This window comes from Rutilus rutilus (genome assembly GCF_951802725.1).
Source record: "Rutilus rutilus genome assembly, chromosome: 9".
Lineage (NCBI taxonomy): Eukaryota > Metazoa > Chordata > Actinopteri > Cypriniformes > Leuciscidae > Rutilus > Rutilus rutilus.
The window spans coordinates 4,742,643-4,756,695 of record NC_140223.1 but is presented as its reverse complement, the minus strand read 5'-3'; the positions used below and the strand labels follow the sequence as shown (position 1 = coordinate 4,756,695).

General features: G+C 39.3%; 1 protein-coding gene across 5 annotated transcripts in view; it reads right to left on the bottom strand.

Moving 5' to 3' along the window:
• Window positions 1-2,625: 2,625 nt before the first annotated feature.
• gria4a (glutamate receptor, ionotropic, AMPA 4a) overlaps window positions 2,626-14,053 on the bottom strand; it is a 127,532-nt gene continuing 116,104 nt past the window's right edge. For 2 of the 5 annotated variants that reach the window (XM_084418470.1, XM_084418471.1), the window contains exons 15-16: window positions 9,747-9,884; window positions 2,626-3,854 (exon numbers count right to left, since the gene is read on the bottom strand). In XM_084418470.1, coding sequence (XP_084274596.1) covers window positions 3,693-3,854; window positions 9,747-9,884 — 300 coding nt within the window. In that variant the 3' untranslated portion in view covers window positions 2,626-3,692. Of the gene's footprint in view, window positions 3,855-9,627; window positions 9,885-14,053 lie in introns of those variants that run through there. The other 3 variants (XM_084418472.1, XM_084418473.1, XR_014628639.1) reach the window with 2 other exon arrangements.

Here is a 14,053-nt window from a genome sequence, read left to right as displayed (position 1 = left end):
CGCTCTGTTTAGTTCCTGTCTCTATGAAGCCCCTCCTCCTGAAAAGCACACTGTGCTCTGATTGGTCGTCTGGAGCAGTGTGTTGTGATTGGTCGAGCGCTTCGAGTGTGTTTGGGAAATGTCCCGCTCTTACCATAACCACCAGTTTAACACACTACTAACTAACTCAACCAGGCCCCGCCCCTTTATTCTGCGCATTAATTATTATAATGAGGAATATTGTGACGTGTTCGTTCCCGGAAGAAACTCAAGACTACAATGGAGGCGTTTCAGAAACACTGACACTGATATAGAGAAGAACTCAAACAGCAACATTACACACTAAAGAAAGATGAACATGGAAAACAAGCAGAATAGGACGCCTTTAATGCCTTGAACACATCACGATCCATCTGTGTGCAGATGACAGAATGAAAGAATCGTTTGGAAATGGTGAAGTCAGGAAGTGTTTCTCACGGGAAGACAGAATATTCTGGTCAGATCCGTAAATGTGTTCCCTGCTCTGATATCAGTGCGATTCAGCTTTCATTCCTAGTATTTGAAGCTCACGGATATCTGTATTTCTAACAAAAGAGTTTGTGTTAGTCCCCATAAAGCCCATGGGATTGGAACCGAGGAGTCTCGGAGAAGGAGACACAGCGTCAGATGAATGGAAATCTCCAGAGCGAACCGGATTTCCCCCCCGATGAAAGGGTGTGTGTGTGTGTGTGTGTGTTAGTGAGAACGAGCGAGATCTGGCCGTCAGATTTCTCCCCGTCTTTCTTTAATACCATCTGAAGCTCTATTGTGTTGTATAAAGTCTGGATTATACCTCAGTCCACAGGGTCATCTCTTCTGTTTATGATCCAGGGTTCTTCAGTTGCTCTTTGATGCTTTGAAGATCATTTTTGATTTAGGAAAAAAATATATATAATAATGTCTAACTGGTCTCGGCTGGTCATTAGCTGGTCCAAGTTAGTCGAGCATCTCAGACCAGCAACAAGCCAGCCGGTCATACCAGTTTAAGATGTTAAGACAACTTAATAACTTTAATGACCAGCTAATGAGTCAGTGCTGATGTGTCGGGCTGGTTGAGATGCAGTGAACAAACACAGAGTCACGAAACAACCTGCAAATGGTTTACTTATTGCAGACTCTGCTTATTAATCTGGTTAAGGGGGAAGTATTTCACCATAGCAGACATTCACGCATACATTTATTGCTAAAGCTATACTGTGATTAACATGTAGTGTGAACCAACGTTAAAGAAAAGATTTCTTATCATTTACTCGTGCAAAATAATGCTTTTCACAGCAAGTCAATGTTTTGATGGTTTCTAGCTGGTCTAGGGTGTTTTTTAGCTGGTTATACCAGTTTAAGATGTTCGTGTGTGTGTGTGTGTGTGTGTGTGTGTGTGTGTTTTGGGAGAAAAACAAGTTAATGACCAGCCAATGAGTCGATGCTGACACGTCTGGCTGGTTGAGAGGCATGAACAAACACATCAATGTTTCGAAAGCGCAGTTTTTTCTACATTTTGGGGAAGCCAACCTGAAAGTAGTTTCCCTGCAACTCTATCAGCACATTAATCTGGTTTACAAGAAAGTTTTTATTTTTAACTAGTGATGCACCAAAATATTTGGCCGAAAAAAGAAACCAAAACAGATTTTTTTTTTTGCCAAATATTTATGATTGGCGAAATGTTGGTGCATTGCTAATTTTAACACACATACATTTATTGATAATGTTACTGTGACTGAGTTCAAAACAAAGAAGAAAGTTTGCTGGTATTTGTTGCAGCCTTAAAGGGATAGTTCACTTTGAAATTAATTTTTGATATGTTTTAGCTTACCTCAAGGGCATCCAAGATGCAGGTGTCTTTGTTTCCGCAGTAGTTTCAATTTTGATATTTTTAGGTCAAACCGTTCTTGTCTGTCAGTCATATAATGCAGGTCTATGGTCACCACCTCAAAGAGCATGCACAGAGAAGTCCAAATTAAACAATTCCCCATTGTAAGTACACATTGATGGCCTAAGACACGAAACGAGCGGTTTGTGTGAGACACAAACACGTCGCGCACACGTCACACACCAGGAAGCGCGCGCGCCCTCAGATCACTTGGACGTGGTTGTGTACAGGAGGTAAAAACTATATAAATACTGTTCGTTTTCTCACACAAACCGCTCGTTTCGTGTCTTAGGCCATCAATGTGTACTTACGATGGGGAATTGTTTAATTTGGACTTATCTGTTTTTAATCAAACCATCGCATCAAATCATGTGTAAGTTCATAAGTCGACAGCATTGCTGAGTATTTCCTCCTTAAAACTGCAGTGAACCAAAGACAGTTTCAAACACACGCTTTGAAATCGCTGGTGTTTCTGACGTCACAAACTACCTTGTAACCAATCAGATCAACGTGTGATCGTCAACTAGTGGATTTCTGAGCTGAGTGAGTGGAGGCGGGGCTCATTTGCATATTCATAGAACCGCACATACTTAATGAGGCAAGGTTGAGTTGAGTTACATTCATATTTTTTTTGTAAACTATACTGTAAGAACTACTGTAGTTGAATCAAACTGTAAATCAGGGTCATATTGCATTGACATTTGATTATTTAATGAATGAAAAGGAAAAAGATGTGCATTTATTGTATAAATGTTCCAGTTTTATTTGAATTGGTGGGTACAAAGAGAAAAACAAAAACGCAAAAACCAAACCAAACACCAAAGGTGAGAGTCAGGAGTCGTGTGATCCTGGTGTGCGATGCGGTGCGGCGTTGACACACACTCGTGTGTGTGTGTGTGTTTGTGCGACATGTGAAATGCGTGAACATTCATTAAAGGACAAAGACACGTACACACTGCGTTACATCGATTATCAAAACAACTGTTAACAGAACAGATGCCATGGTCTCACACACAACTGAGCTGCTTTAGTTCAGGTGTCCCTCTATTATATAGATTCTTTTCTGTATATATAATACTGTGTGTTTATAAAAGATCTCTTAATTACAAGTCAGGTCTCCCTATAGTCATTATTGCAATGAATTATTACCTAAGATGCTTTATAAAAGAATCGTGTTCAGCTTTTACTACTGGTCTATTTACATTTCAGTCCAAAAAAAAAAAAAAAAAAAGCAAAAGCAAGCGGCTCCCAGTGTCTTCTTGAAGAAATCCCGTCGAGATGATAAAAGATGTTGAACGTTGTCCCCCTTCGTGGCTCCTGAGAGAATATCTACATACGGTTTAGTAAATACAGCTAGTGATTGTGGACCATGTCGTAAATATGCCGTTTTGCGCTCAAGTGAGTTAATACATCTAATGCAGGTTTCGCTGATGATGGACGGCGACGAAACACGTATAAAGCGCAGCTAATGTCTTTACATTTACAGTTTACTGGTCTTCTACGTGAGTCTTCGGCTCTTATGCGATGATGTTTGTCCTCGAAGTTAGGCTTCAGGATAAGGCATCATGGGTCCTTGATGCGACAGTGTCAAAACGTCCGTATCTATAGCCATCCCGACTCGTTTACAATTGTTGACGTCTTTTCCTCAGGGGTTAAAAGAGTTGTGATTTGTTGTGTTTCTTTCCGGGTCTGTCACGTCTGAGTCCTCGCAAGCCGGCGACGGCGTGGTTCTCCCGTGGTTGCGTGAATCTGAACTTCGGTAGTAGAGGGGCAAGATGGTTTAAGGCACAAGGTGAGTTTTTGGTTTCTATGGGAGGTCGGACACCACGGCGAGGGCGGGGCCATGTCGAAAGGAGGGGCCAGAGCGCATGGCCTTAGGACAGTCTGGCGTCAGGACACGCCCATTTTCCCCCAGGCTGCCCGTGATTGACAAGCGGGCCTTGTTTCTCATGGCTTCCGAGAAGGTGAGCTAGAGAAGGGGGCGGGACGAGAGGCGGAGTCAGAATATGTTGAACTCTTTGGGGGAGGGGACACAATAGAGACAGAGCGACACGCGTCATAATCTGAAAACCACGCCCACACCGGAGGGGCAAACCAACCGTTTCCATTGACTTTGCATTGTGTGAAGCTGCCTCCTTGTCATTTCTGACTTGTAACAAAAAAACAAAACAATGTCAGAGCCCGTCTACGGAGAGCCTGTCCACTCCCTATTAAGTCCTATTGTACCGAATTTTGGTTGTAGTTCCACCAGAGTTCCACTGGGGGCGATCGCCCATGAGTGCAGAATGAATGGGAGTCTATGGAGCTAGACAGCTAAATTTGTCTCTTTCACCCGATTGCCGTTGAGAAATATCAGATTTGATTGTAGGTTTTGCAAGTTCAACATGGGTTATAGGTCGAAAGTTGAACGAACGAGAACTTATGTCCTTTCGATTTCTTACAGGTTGAGTTGTTGTTGCCCATAACACGCTAGCATTCTGCTAATGAACGCTGATTGGTCAGTGAAGGACTGATTACGACCAGAGATACCGCTTGATGGCATCGTGTGTGTGTGTGTGTATTTTCGGCGTGGTCTTTTAAAACAACAAAGCAAAAACTCTTCTAGCACGTGTGTTTACCTGTGTCAGCTGTGTTGTCGATGCCTCGAGAGAAAAGAAAGTGCAGAGCGGGAAAGCACCAAAGTGACTGAAGGATTGCCGTAAAGCAGTATCTCTGGCCGTATATACGAGGTGTATGACGTCATTGACATTTTAAAAGACTTTTAAGTGACTCTAAAAAATCTAACACCCAGCAATGTGTAATTTGTTTGCATCTCCTTTCGAATACAACATTCAAATTACTAGACGAAAAATTACATCCTGAGAAAAGTGGATTTTGAGGGGTATAGCGCCATAGACCTCCATTCATTCTGCACTCGTCCTGTGAGCGCCCTCATGTGGAACCAGAGTGGAACTGCAACCAGTTCAGAAGCCGGAAGTGTACTGAGAGTGGAAGTTCTCCCCTTATTACAGATTCTTTGACAGTGTCTAAAAGCTGCTATGTGACAAGGCGTGGTCACCGTGATTTTGCAAAGTAAGACATGTTCCTGGATCAACATATTTTGTTGATCCTGGAATAACATTTATGTCCCAAAATGTATTCCTTACCCTATCCCTACCCTTAAGGGGCGGATCTAAGGTCAGTGGATATTCAGGGCTTTAGCCCAACCTAAAATTGGGTTTTTTTATTTAAAGGAATTAATAATGAATTATAAAAGCGATTTAAGGGAATAAAGAAAAAGAATGGCTTATTGTATTAGTGAAATAATTGTAACTATTTGCAAATAATATTTTATTTTTTAATTATGCATGCATTCTCTCTAAACGAATGAAGGAAATTATAGCATATTTTCAATTCAAAAAGGCAAAATTTAATAAAAAAAAAAAAAAAAGTTGAGTAATTTGCGTCACCGGATACTAGTGTCGGTAGTTGAACATTTCTATTGTAAAACAGTCAAATATTAAATGTTTATCACTTCTTTAATCATTTTGACACTGATGAGCTAGACCGCTGAACTTTTAGTCATCCTAACAACAAACTGTAATGAAGTGCATCAGAGCAGCATCAAGAATATCAAATATATTGCAGTGAATCTCTTATTTGCATCTTAAGTTTATTGCCAATAATAATGACAGGTTTGCGAAAGTGTAGAACTCGGTGAGCTCGCGCAAAACACATCTTCAGCACAGCGACTCATTTAAACGCCTCTGATTGGCCGATGCGTTCAACAGACATGTCTGTGATTGGCTACAATGCTCAACGCTACAAACGCACGTCGTAAGTTCCTTTAATGCAAAGGGAAAAATATAAATAAAACTGTAATATGCACTTTTCATAATTAGGTAATCGCGGCCGCTGTAATCTTATTCACATTTGTTTTTCTGATTGATTGTTTTGCTCTATGAGAAAGACAAGGTAACAAAATATTCGGGGGTTTACTACACTTGTACTTGTACTTTTATTTACACTGATGTTGAAGCACCTCACCCTGGGTCTAAGCCTAAACTTGACATAAACTGTAGACGCGTCCCTCAAATCTGATTGGTTGATTGGAAAGAGATGTTGATCCAGGAACATGTGGTACTTGGTGAAATCACGTTCATCGACAAGGTCTATAGCAAACAAGCTAAAAAACCCAGAAATACGTTTTTACGTGAGTCTTCGGCTCTTATGCGATGATGTTTGTCCTCGAAGTTAATGCATCATGGATCCTTGATGCGCGACAATGTCAAAACGTTGGTATCTATGCCGTCCCAACTCGTTTACAATGTTTGACGTCTTTCCGAGGGCTGAAAGAGTGTGAATTGTTGTCGTGTGTTTCTTTCCAGGTCTGTCACGTCTGAATCCTCGGGAGCGCAAGCCGACTTGTAACAAAAAAATCTAAAACAAGGTGACAAGGTGTACAGCAAACAAGCTAAAAAAAAAACAGAAATACGTTTTTATAAGCTGTCCACCCCCAAAAAACGAGCGTTTAAGGACACAAAAGTGGATACAGGCTGGAACAAATATGTAAATTGTGGGATTCTGACACTCAGTATGCACTAAAAATACACTACATGTGCAGTAAACATTTTGTCACTGGTAAGTCAAATATCCAAATGTCAGTTTTATATATTATATTTCTGTAAGCAAAGCTATTCTGTCGCCGATTACGTTCCCCTCCAGTGGGCGTAAGTTAGTTCTCAGAGTAATAGGACATGTTGCGCTCTCTCTCAATTGCCTGTTTCCACTTTTGTGTCCTTAAACGCTCGTTATTTTTGGTCGACAGCTTATAAAAACTTATTTCTGTTTTATTTGAGCATGTTTGCTTGTACACCTTGTCACATAGCAGCTTTTAGACATTGTTTTTTTTTTTTTGAGGAGGCAATGCAAAGTCAATGGAGACGGTTGGATTGTTTTCCCCCGGTGTGGGCGTGGCCTAAATGCGCTCTGTCTTTATATGCAAATGACACAGTGACATCACAACGGAACCACTCGACACATTCACAGCGAACGGAGAAAAGCTCAAGCCCGCCACAAACAAATACAGAAAACATCTAAAAAATGTACAACATAGCTATAGACATCTGCATTTCTAACGCAAGCATGCAGCCCTTCGCCCGCTAGTTCTAAGGGTTGTAATTTGTACAGTGTCCCGTAACAGTCAACACTTTATACGTTCACACTGCTAATGTTTCATGAGCAGGGGTTTAGAGGTCAGTCCGAAACGTTATTCGGTATCAGTACGGCATTATAGATTGGTTTGCTGATGTCACTAACAACAAAAGAAAGTGAAACGCAACCAAACATCATTAAACCAACAGCCGTTTGATCTATAATGCCCTACTCGTACCAAATAACCCATTGCTAGCAGCAGATCTCAACTGGTTTTGCTGCGAGACTTCACACAGTTCCAGAATAGGTGATTTTTAACCCTTATATTATGTTCAATTCAGTTTTTTTTTTTTGAGTGTGTGTGTTTTTTTTTTCTTGATATTTTGTGACTTTTCTCTATTAGGATTATGAACATGCATGCAAAGTTTCCAAAATCTGATATGTTATAAAAGGTGTGTATGAAAGTTACATTACGATTATGATGTTTAATTCATGGTTTAAAAAAAAGAAAAGAAAAAAGGGTTTGATGTATTTTTTCATGTCAGTTTTCTCTACATTTATGCATTTAGCAGAGGCTTTTATCCAAAGCAATATAACACCGCACTGATGGCGTATCATTTTTATCAGCTTTAGGAAAGCACCCAGAATAAGTGCTTTTCATATTTTACAAAAGTTAAAAATATCGTTATAATACTGTTTATAAAATGTACACCTTTGTGAAAAAGTTGTCTAATACAGTTTTAAAAAGTCGCAACGGTTTACTGCGGTTTACGTGTTCTCGTGTTCGCAACGGTTTACTGTTTTTACCAGATTTTTTTCTTATGTAGTGTGTGATTTTTGGTGAAATATATTTAATCCAATTAGGCCCCGTCCACACTACTGCGTTTTAGTTTAGAAACGGAGAATTAAAACGAATACGATCTCCGTCCACACCAGCGTTTTAGCTGCGTATTAGAATTGATCTCCGTCCACATTAAAACGGCTGAAAACGCGGATCACGTGACCATTCACCAACACTGGGCATGCGCGTGCCGGTGTAAACAGGAAACGGATTGACTATTCCTCAGATTTGACGAAGAAGAAAGTAGCTACCTCTGCAAAGATTAGAAATGTCGAAAGACCAGAGATTTCTTTTCAAGGACCAACGACGAGGTGGAACTTTTACTTAAAGTTACAAGGGAATACAAAACAGCCATGGCGGAAGAAAACACAGACTGGGAGTCGTCGCAAACCAAATACGGCGACATATTGGAAAGGTAACGGGAGGATTATCGGGTCATGTGATGGGTGGCTGACGAATCAGGGAAGGATACGCCATGACTGATGACACCCAATCATAGAGCCGAGCGTGAGCCTCTGCGTCATCGTTTCTAAAGTAGATTCAAAACGCAAAACGGGGTCGGCAGCGTTTCTAAACTTCTCCGTTTTAGCCGTTTTAGTCTGGACGGGAGGTGCAAACGTAGCAAAAGGTCTCCGTTTCTAAACGAAAACGCAGTAGTGTGGATGGGGCCTTAGAGTCAAATTTCACCCACACCATAAAAATCGCACTACGGCCCAGATTTACTAAACAGGGCAAATTAGCGTGAGAGCGCAAACCATAAAAGTGCCGTTGGGAGAGGAAATTTCTGCGTGTGATTTACTAACAAATTGAAGAACAGACACAGCCGGATCATTTCCATAATGACCAACACAGTCTACCAAGAGCAGAGAGGTTTAAGACGTGCTTTTTTTAGTCGTTAAATAATGGCGTAAACACCAGTAAATTGACTAGCGCGAACCTTGCATGATTCATTTAAATGCTCTCCTCCCATACATATAGCGTCTGAAAGGGAAACTCCTACAAATGCATATGCAATGAGATCAGCCGCAATAATAACCCTTCCAGCGCTAATGTTTCACACCGCGTCTTTAGTAAATCCTGACAGTAGTTTCCAAGAGGGTTTGCGTTGGCGCGAGCTGTTGGTAAATCTGAATTGTGTACATAATGCAAGGGTTAAACCGCTTATTGGTTGGAAATTTGCGCCAAATTTACACTTTTTAAAAGTTTCAAAGATTATGTGGTTAGTTGCTTTTTATTACTTGCTTTTGTCCATTAAAACCCGCCAGTTGAGAACTGCTGGTCAATAGCAGAGAGCTTTCTCTTTAAAGCATCTCTGAATAAGAAGAATAAAAGCAGCATTCCTTTATAAAGTGTTTTAGGGTTGTATGCTAAGACGTTTGGTTTGGTAATCATTTGAGATGCTAATATGTCAGGTTTGTCCATGTGTTTATATGTGTGTGTGTGTGTTTGTCATCTTGTGGCTTTTGTTTTAATGCAGGTGTCTGAAACAGAAAGCCAACAGTGCAAACACCAGCAACTGCAGCCAGGAAGACCAAACCAATGCAATCCCAACATGTCCTAGTCAAGGCAACTCCAGGAACAAAATGCCATACGAAAGAAAAAAACAAACAAAGGAACGACAAGCGACAGAAATGAAAGGATCTCTTTCAGGGGTAAAACAAACCAAAAGAAGGAACGTAAGTAAAGGAAAAGTTTGTAAACTGAAGGATGGGAAGCGGTCACAACATTAGCGGGACGTCTGCCGAACCCCTGCGACCGTCTGTCCTACCCCTATATCTTTACTGCGTCAGAGCCGTACACGTTGTATCCCTCTCTATAAGTGGCTAAGTTCTGCACACTGTGCGTCGGGCTGGGGGCGGGGCTAAAATTCAGTTCGGCCGATTCCACCTTCAGTTTCTTGGCCTCGGCGCGGGACTTATAGCAAAACTCGACCAGGGCCACCAGCATGGCCAGACCCAGGCCGCCCACCAAGATGTAGAAAACTCCCGCCACGTTGCTCAGGCTCAGCGCCTGCGAGCTCTTGTCCTGGAAACCGGGGAACGAGGGAGAAAAGATGGAGTTAGGGATGCAAGAAGTGGCGAGACGGAGACTCAAAACACATTTACACAATCAAATGCACTTCATTTAAGAGTCATAAGTCTGTGGTTACAGAATTAATCACGTTTCATTTAGATTTCAAATAACGTTTTTGGTGGTTTAGCCTTGTTTACTTAGTCTTTTTGTTTAAAATTTAAAATGCATTGAAAAAAATATTTGAATATTCAATATGTGAACTATATATTGATTAAATATCTATATCAAATTATTTAAAGTCCCCCTGTGGTGAAAATCAAGCTTTTAATGTACAGGGTGGGCCATTTATATGAATACACTGTAATAATATGGGAATGGTTGGTGATATTAAAGTCCTGTTTGTGGCACATTAGTATATGTGAGGGGGCAAACTCCTCAAGATGGGTGGTGACCATGGTGGCCATTTAGAAGTCGGCCATCTTGGATACAACTTTTGTTTTTTTCAATAGGAAGAGGGCCATGTGACACATCAAACTTATTGGTAATGTCACAAGAAAAACAATGGTGTGCTTGGTTTCAACGTAACTTTATTCGTTCATGAGTTATTTACATGATGTGTCACATGGCCCTCTTCCTATTGAAAAAACAAAAGTTGTATCCAAGATGGCTGACTTCTAAATGGCCACCATGGTCACCACCCATCTTGAGGAGTTTGCCCCCTCACATATACTAATGTGCCACAAACAGGACTTTAATATCACCAACCATTCCCATATTATTACGGTGTATCCATATAAATGGCCCACCCTGTAGTTTATAAAACGGTTTGTTCCAGTCCTTGATTCTGATTGGTCAATATATTCACGATAAAACACGACCGCTTCATCCAACGGTTCTATGTATCACTACACACACCCATAGCAACCACTCTTAGCAACGTAAACACATGTTCTCAGTGATATTGTTCATTGCAGCTTATAGAGTAGAGTATAGCCCTGATTCATTCATTTGTCAGTTGCGTCTTGCATGTGTTCACAAGTTCAGTCCTGTCAATATAAAAGTCTTCTCAACTGACTGACTCACTCATGAAGACGAGCCTTTGTCACCATCTAATGGTGAAATAATAACTTTATAATTATTATAATAACTGATGTTGCTGTTCACGGGCAGGGACTAATTTTTCCAGCGGAAGGAAGGCTTTTAGTTATTTTACTTAATGAAAGTTGCATTGATACATATTTTTTGGCTTTAATATTTGTATTGCTTACTTATATGTCTATGTGGTGTTTTTAATATGCCATAAGACAAACCATGTGTAAGTTCATAAGTCGACAGCATTGCTGAGTATTTCCTCCTTTAAACTGCAGTGAACCAAAGACAGTCTCAAAAACACGCTTTGAAATCGCTGGTGTTTCTGACGTCACAAACTACCTTGTAACCAATCAGATCAACGTGTGATCGTCAACCAGTGGATCTCTGAGCTGAGCGAGTGAGTGGAGGCGGGGCTCATTTGCATATTCATAGAACCGCGCATACTAAATGAGGGTGTCGAGTTACGTTCAAGATATTTCAAGGCATGAAGAAGGAAAAAAGTTTAAATATGTCATTTTAGTGATCAAAGATGAGTTTTAAGGGATGAAATTATTGACAACAGGGGGACTTTAAAAAATATTTTATGAAGAATTAAAATACATTTTGAATATTTTTCAACAGCGTATTTTTGATATAATCTGGCTCTGTCTAAGATGGCACGAAATAGCCGTATGAAATGTTCTACAGCCATAATGGGTTTCTACTGACTAACTGAGTGAATAAGTGAATATTATCAGAGTAAAATTGGCCACTGTAGTCCTTCTAATGGTGCAATATTCTCTCTAATTAGCTGTCCATTTTAATTGACTCATCCATTTTACTGTAACAAAGAAAAATTGGAACTCATAAATATTATGATGTCATGGAAGTGTACGCAGGGTTCCTACGCAGTCTGGAAAAGTATGGAATTTGATTTGAGTAATTTCCAGTATTGGAAAAGTACGGAAAAAAAGAAAACAGAGTATGGAAAAATATTTCCTCTATATGAAAGCTTGTTTCCGCCACAGAACAAAAAAATTATATCTCACAATTTCTGACTTTTATTTTCTCGCAATTGTGAGTTACAAAGTCAGAATTGCGTGATATAACCTATAAACTAGATAAAAACTCGCAATTCTGACTTTATTACATGCAATTGAGATACAAATGAATTTATTAATTTTTATTCAATGGCGGAAACAAGCTTTCATACTATTCAGTTTTCTAAAATATAAAATTAATAATTTCTCAAAAAAAAAAAAAAATTATTATCATACAAGCAGAGTGATTTCATGGCAAAAGTTTAGTGATGGTTTAATGATTGTCAAACACGACTGAAGCGCACATTGTCATTATGTAGAACTGTTTGTCTTCACCATAAGCGAGTCTCTTATGAACGAATGTGCGACTCAAACCAGCAACAGATAAAGGAGTAAACGGCCATTTCATTCAGACTGTACTTTGCTGTTTGGCGGTCGTGCAAACATTACAGTGTCACACCGATGTGTCAGAGGTGAATATATGCAGGTTTAAAAGTGTTTTATTGAAGAAAATCATATTGCTTTGTTGTTTGACTGACAGCAGCAGGTTTGCTGTATTAGGCTGCTGTCACTTTAAGAGCTAACGCACAGATCATTTGACTCACATCCGATTTCTTTCCCAACTGTTTATGTTCACTTAAGGCGAGACACGGCAGGCAAAAACATTTTTTTTTTTTACTGGTCAATTTTGAGATTTTGGGTTATTGTCTTCAATAACATGTCTTCTTTCGGACTTTGGTGAAAAAAAAAGGTCCGAAATACACATTTAGGTGTTTATTTTACTACACTTTGTCTGTTTGCGTCTGTAGATTTCTCATAAATTCAACAAAAGTTGGCGTTAAATCATCATTTTACATCATAACACACACCATTAGAAAGCTCTCTCTCTCCTGTACAATGCTGTCGGATCCAAATATGGTCATTTCCTTTTTATCAGCAACCAATCGTGAAAGTAAAAGGGCTGAATGCACAATCTCATTGGCTGATGATAAATCTTTAAAGCCCGTTTTCTCAAAATGACTTTTCTCTCATTCTCCAAGTCCGAAATCTCCACTTCAGTAGCACCGATATACACCAAACTTTCCAGTCTTGTACCTAGTTATATTATGAAGACATTTACAGAGGGATTTGTAAATATATTATTCCTAGCCTGATTTATATAACATTTTATTCCAAAAAACATGGCGAAAATCATTTTTTTAAGGCTATTGACAGTATATTCTGATTTACAAAGTGGATATCCATAAATCCCTCTGTCATTTTTTTTCCCATCTAATATGTGAACACAATGAACCTGGCTTTATCTAATACTTAGATTTCGTTAGTTTTTTATATATATATATATATGCAAATTAGCGCATATTTAAATAGATAATGCCTAATTTGCATATTTAAATATTAAATTACAGAAAACTTGTAGTACATTTTTTTCTCATCATAATGTAGGTAATCAACTGGGAAAGTTTCATGGTGATATCTGCTAGTTAAAATTTTTAACCTATTCACCTGTAGTGTCTCGCCTTGAGACGTAATATAAGAAATAGAATGATATGTAAATCCGATATATCGCGCAGCCCTTAGGTTTCTTCTCTTTACGTAAGTGCATGTTATCACGTTGAGAAAACCATTGATGATTTTTGAACCTGGCTTTATCCAGTACTCAGATTTCGTTTTTTTTTTTTTTTACGTATATGCAAATGAGCGCATATTTTATTAGATAATGCATAATTTGCATATTTAAACAGTAAATTACAGAAAACTTGTAGTACATTTTTTTCTCATCGTAATGTAGGTAATCAACTGGGAAAGTTTCATGGTGATATCTGCTAGTTAAAAATGTTACCCTATTCACCTGTAGTGTCTCGCCTTAAGACGTAATAATGTCAAAAATATAATGATATATAATTCCGATATATCGCGCAGCTCTTAGGTTTCCTCTCTTTACGTAAGTGCATGTTATCACGTTGAGAAAACCAATGATGATAAAAACGCGAGAAAATATTGACAGAATATTTGCACTATGTGTGAACCATTCATGTTGAATATGGTCTGGAAGTTCGGAAATTTGAG